The sequence below is a fragment of the Carlito syrichta genome, unplaced genomic scaffold (genome assembly GCF_000164805.1).
Source record: "Carlito syrichta isolate Samal-C Ts95f unplaced genomic scaffold, Tarsius_syrichta-2.0.1 Scaffold304318, whole genome shotgun sequence".
In the NCBI taxonomy this organism is placed as follows: domain Eukaryota; kingdom Metazoa; phylum Chordata; class Mammalia; order Primates; family Tarsiidae; genus Carlito; species Carlito syrichta.
The window spans coordinates 1,046,279-1,050,521 of record NW_007248414.1 but is presented as its reverse complement, the minus strand read 5'-3'; the positions used below and the strand labels follow the sequence as shown (position 1 = coordinate 1,050,521).

At 64.4% G+C, this 4,243-nt stretch overlaps 1 protein-coding gene across 5 annotated transcripts in view; it reads right to left on the bottom strand.

Moving 5' to 3' along the window:
* ATP2B2 (ATPase plasma membrane Ca2+ transporting 2) overlaps window positions 1-4,243 on the bottom strand; it is a 219,228-nt gene that overhangs the window by 19,304 nt on the left and 195,681 nt on the right. For all 5 annotated transcript variants that reach the window (XM_008059645.2, XM_008059644.2, XM_008059642.2 and 2 more), the window contains 2 exons: window positions 2,671-2,777; window positions 2,030-2,221 (listed from right to left, as the gene is read on the bottom strand). In XM_008059645.2, coding sequence (XP_008057836.1) covers window positions 2,030-2,221; window positions 2,671-2,777 — 299 coding nt within the window. The remainder of the gene's footprint in view (window positions 1-2,029; window positions 2,222-2,670; window positions 2,778-4,243) is intronic.

Sequence of the window (4,243 nt, the reverse complement as noted above, 5' to 3'; positions counted from 1 at the left end):
GAGGTCTCGCCTGCCCAGGCAGTTCTCGAACCCATGGGCTCAGGCAATCCACTCACCTCGGTCTCCCAAAGTGCTGGGATTACAGGCTGAGCCACCGAGCCTGGCCGCCCCTCGCCTCTTATCATCCCACCTTCCCTCAAAGCATTATTGTGTGTATCTGTGATTCCAAAGATAACACATTTTCATGCGAGGAAATTTCAGCAAGCAAGGGATAGCCAGAGAAGCTAAAACCCAAGAAGGATCCCACCACTTAGGGCCAACCACCGCCCACGTCCTTCCAGAACCCTCTCTCTGGCTGAGAGGTCGCTACTGCCGAGGAACTGGAGCTGCGGGTCCTCTCCTGCCTCCCACCCCGTGTGCCTGGTCCGCAGCAGCCGGACCTCGGCCCGTCCACACCCCAAGTGCCCTTCTCCAAGGTCACCAATGACTTCCACATCCCAGGTTGAGGGACCCCTTCTCCAACCTCATCTGGCTGGTCTCAGCACTGCCCTTGGCCGCTGCCTCCCGGAGGCCCGGGCCCTCCTCTCCTGGTCGTCACCCTCCCCCCACCCCAAGGGCTCCTCCGTCCTCCCTTATAAGTCAGTGGCCCCTTCCTTTCAGCTCTGTGCCCGAACCCCTGGCTTTAGCAACTCACCTCTCCCCGATATGGCCTCTCTCCAGCCCAGACCTCTCCCTGCGACTTTAGCCTCATATCCCTCCTGCACCCTGGGGGACACCTTCTCCAGGAAGCCCACAGACCCTGCACGCCCTCCCTCAGTGCGGTTTTCAAGGCCTCCTCTGCCGGCACCCCATACATGCAGGCACCTCCCCAGCTCCGCGGCTTCTTCCTGCCCTTCAGCCTTCACTGAGTCCTCTGAGTCCATGCGGCTCAGGGTCACGTCCACCTGTCTTCCAACCAAGGCTCGCATGGCCCTGTTGCCAACTCAGTTGAACATTTCAGGCAAACCGATAGTCATCTCAGAACCTCAGTTTCCCCATCTTGCAGGAGGTCCGGTCTCCAGGAAGCCTTCCTTGTACTGAGTGGCTATGGCCATGCGCGTGTCCCCCAGGCTGCCCCTAGAGGGAGCTCCTCATCCACAGACCAGGAGAGAGGTCCTAAGGGAACCCCAGCCAACCTCAGGACTCTGATTTTTGGGGTTGGGATAGCAGAGGCTGCCATGTTTGTCCCCTCAGCTCAGGATGCAACGGTGGGGGAGGGGCAGCATTCCCAGGGCCACACGGCTCTTGGGGCAGCTCTTGGGGCAGCCCTGCACTCTGGGCCTCTGGGGGCTCGGGTGGACAGAGGCTTGCCTGCCCAGGGGGCTCCTGGGAGGGTCAGGCCTCCGGGATCTCTGGGGCGAAGGGTGCCCCGTCCCCTCTGCCCCAGGCCAGGCTGGTCAGCCCCTGCAGGGAGGCAGGTCGGCCAGGATACCAGGAGCCACGGCAGATGCCTGGCCGGTCCATCCTCTGGGCCTCAGTTTCTGCTTCTGTAAAACGGGGTCATCACAGTCTCCGCCTCACGGGGCTAGGATGAAGAAGCAGCGAGTCTGTGGACATCTGAAGCCTCCCCACTGGGCTTAGTGCATGGGCTGCTCGAGACCTGGCGGTGGCGGTCAGCACAGGCTCCTTCCTGCCCCAGCCTGTGAGACGGAAGCCCACCCGCCTCTGCTGCCCCACGCGACTCAGCGCACCGGAACCACAGTCCAGGCCCTGCTGGCTGTCTGTCTTCAGCAGGCAACCTGGGTCCCTCGGGTCTTGCCCCGCGCCTGCCTCCCTCTGGCCTTTAGGAGGCCAAGGCCCTGACTTCCCTCTCTCCCCTCCTCAGCCAGGGTGAGGCCTGTCCTGGGCCAGGCAGACAGGCGGGTGAGCCCGACCCCTCCCCTTTGCTGGGCGACCTGGGGCCAGTCACCCCCACCCCTCTGAGCCTCATCTCCTGGGGTCTGTGACGCGCTTCCTGGTGCCCTGTCCCCGGGTGTTCTGACGTGGACAGCCTGGGGTGCTCTGAGGCCCCAGGCCCAGCAGGGGTCGCTGCCTCACCCCGAGGACCCACCTGCGTGATGCAGGCGCCCGTGAAGGCCACGATCACGGCCACCACGTTGACTGTCAGCTGGAACTGCAGGAACTTGGAGATGCTGTCGTAGACGTTGCGGCCCCACATTACCGCCTTGACAATGCTGCTGAAGTTGTCGTCCGTCAGGATGATGTCCGAGGCCTCCTTGGCCACGTCGGTGCCCGCGATGCCCTGTGGCGACAGGGGCAGAAGTGGGGCAGTCAGGGGAGGGGCGCCCCCAGCACCGCAGTCCTCACCCCCACACCCTCAGACCGACACCACCCCCAGTGCACACACCCCACGGACAGCATGGCCAGACTCCGCAGGGAGCCCTCCCTGTCTCTTCACGCCCCTCGAAGACCTAGCCCCTGGAGGCCGACCCTCTGCCTCCATATCTCCCTCCCTCCCCCTCCTCCCTGACTTGCAAGCACCCCTCTTCACAAAGCTCTTTGAGAAAGGAGGCTCCCGCACCCCTCCAGGAAGCCCTCGGGCCCAGGCTGAGCCTCCAGCGCGCCGGGCACACCCGTGGCAGAGGGAGGGCGGGTGGGGGCTGAGCTGGGGTCCCGCACAGCCAGGTCAACCGGCGGCCCTGTCTGGGACTCCTGCCCGATGCCGCCCAGGCCCCAGCGAGCCGCTCTTACCATGGCGAAGCCCACGTCGGCCTTCTTGAGCGCAGGCCCGTCGTTGGTCCCGTCCCCTGTCACGGCCACCACCTGCCGCTGCTCGGTGTGCGTGCTGTCGATGATGCCTGTGGGCGAGAGCGTGCTCAGGGCTCCAGGCCACTCACAGGGGCAGCCTGGGCTGGCCCCGACCCCAGGAGGGCCTCCTCTCTGATGCTTGCCCCGCCACCGTCTCCTCTCACATCTCCTCCCAGGTCCGGGATAGTCCCCAGCTGTGGCCCTTGCAGGGCACACCCAGCGCCCTTCTAGACCGGTGCCAGCTGAAGGCCGCTGTGGCCCAGCCCTGCTCCCCCTCCAGCATCCTCTCTGCTCTCTGCAGCCCTCGTCTGCTCTGGCAGCCACTTCACCAGAAACTGTCCCCTCGGGCTGAACGCAAGGCCCCTCTGCTTGGCCAGGGGCTCTCCGGGTTTCAGGAGGTCCCAGCATCTGCCCTTCTGGCACCTTCTCCCTGGAGGCGGGGGTCCAGTCTTGTCGGAGGAGCCCTGACTGTGCCATTTGCCAATGGCCCCTGCCCCAGAGTTCTGGCCTTGACCTCTCTCCATACAGTCATCTTCAGTAAAATATTCGATGGGCGACAGAGTGAAGAGATGACATGCAACCCCAGTCACTCAGCGAGGGCCAGTGGGAAAGGGCGGGTGAAAGACGTCCTCTTTGGGACCTGTGGCGTTTGTGGAACTTGTCGCTTACGGGGCTTCTAAGCAGAGATGTCTATGGACCGAAAATTGGGTGCCAACCTGGACACGTCCATTCTCGACTGCATCGCCAAGACCCGCCGATCCTGACTTCAAAATCCCACGGACATTCTTCCTCTACTCCCTGTCCCCATCCCCTCTGCTACCAGCATGCCCACGCCCCCCTTGCTGACGCTGGGCTCCCCCTACTCCGACCCCTACAGCACCCCAGGATCTCTCTCTAACGCCACGACGGAGTCCTCACCTCCCTGGAGTGCCATTCTCTCATCTCCCCCTTGGCCTCGGGATGGTGCCCGTGTTTCCTGGGCCGGGTGACCTCTTGTCCCTCACCTGCACTGGGCTGCACTTTTGGCTCAGATGATGCTTTCCCAGGAAGACTCTCTGACCCGCCCGAGGGCCCCGCCCAGCCCCGTCAGATGGCTGTGACTCTGTGGGACTCCCTGTCCGCGTGTGTCTCCCGGTCCTGTGCCTGACAGACAGCGGCCGTCTGGGGGACGAGGGGATGTGCCCCATGACATGGGCACTGTGCCCCACAACCGCTCCTCCAGCTCCCCCCGGGGTGGACCCGACTCCGGGAATCGTCCTGGGTGCCTCAGGCCCGCCCAGCCGGCCGCAAGCCCCGAGTCCCACTCTCCCAGACTCAGCCTCTCCAGGCGTGTCCACTTGGCATTTGAGGCCTGTTCCCTCAGCCTGCCCGGGCTCCTCCGAGGCAGGGAGGGTAGACGCTCTTCTCAGTGGCTCCCAGGCTGCACAGGCCTCTGCACAACTCTCCTGCTGCTCCCATTGGAGTGGACCACTGAGGAGGGAGCGTCCCCCCAGGCCCCTCACCCCTCCCGCCCTGG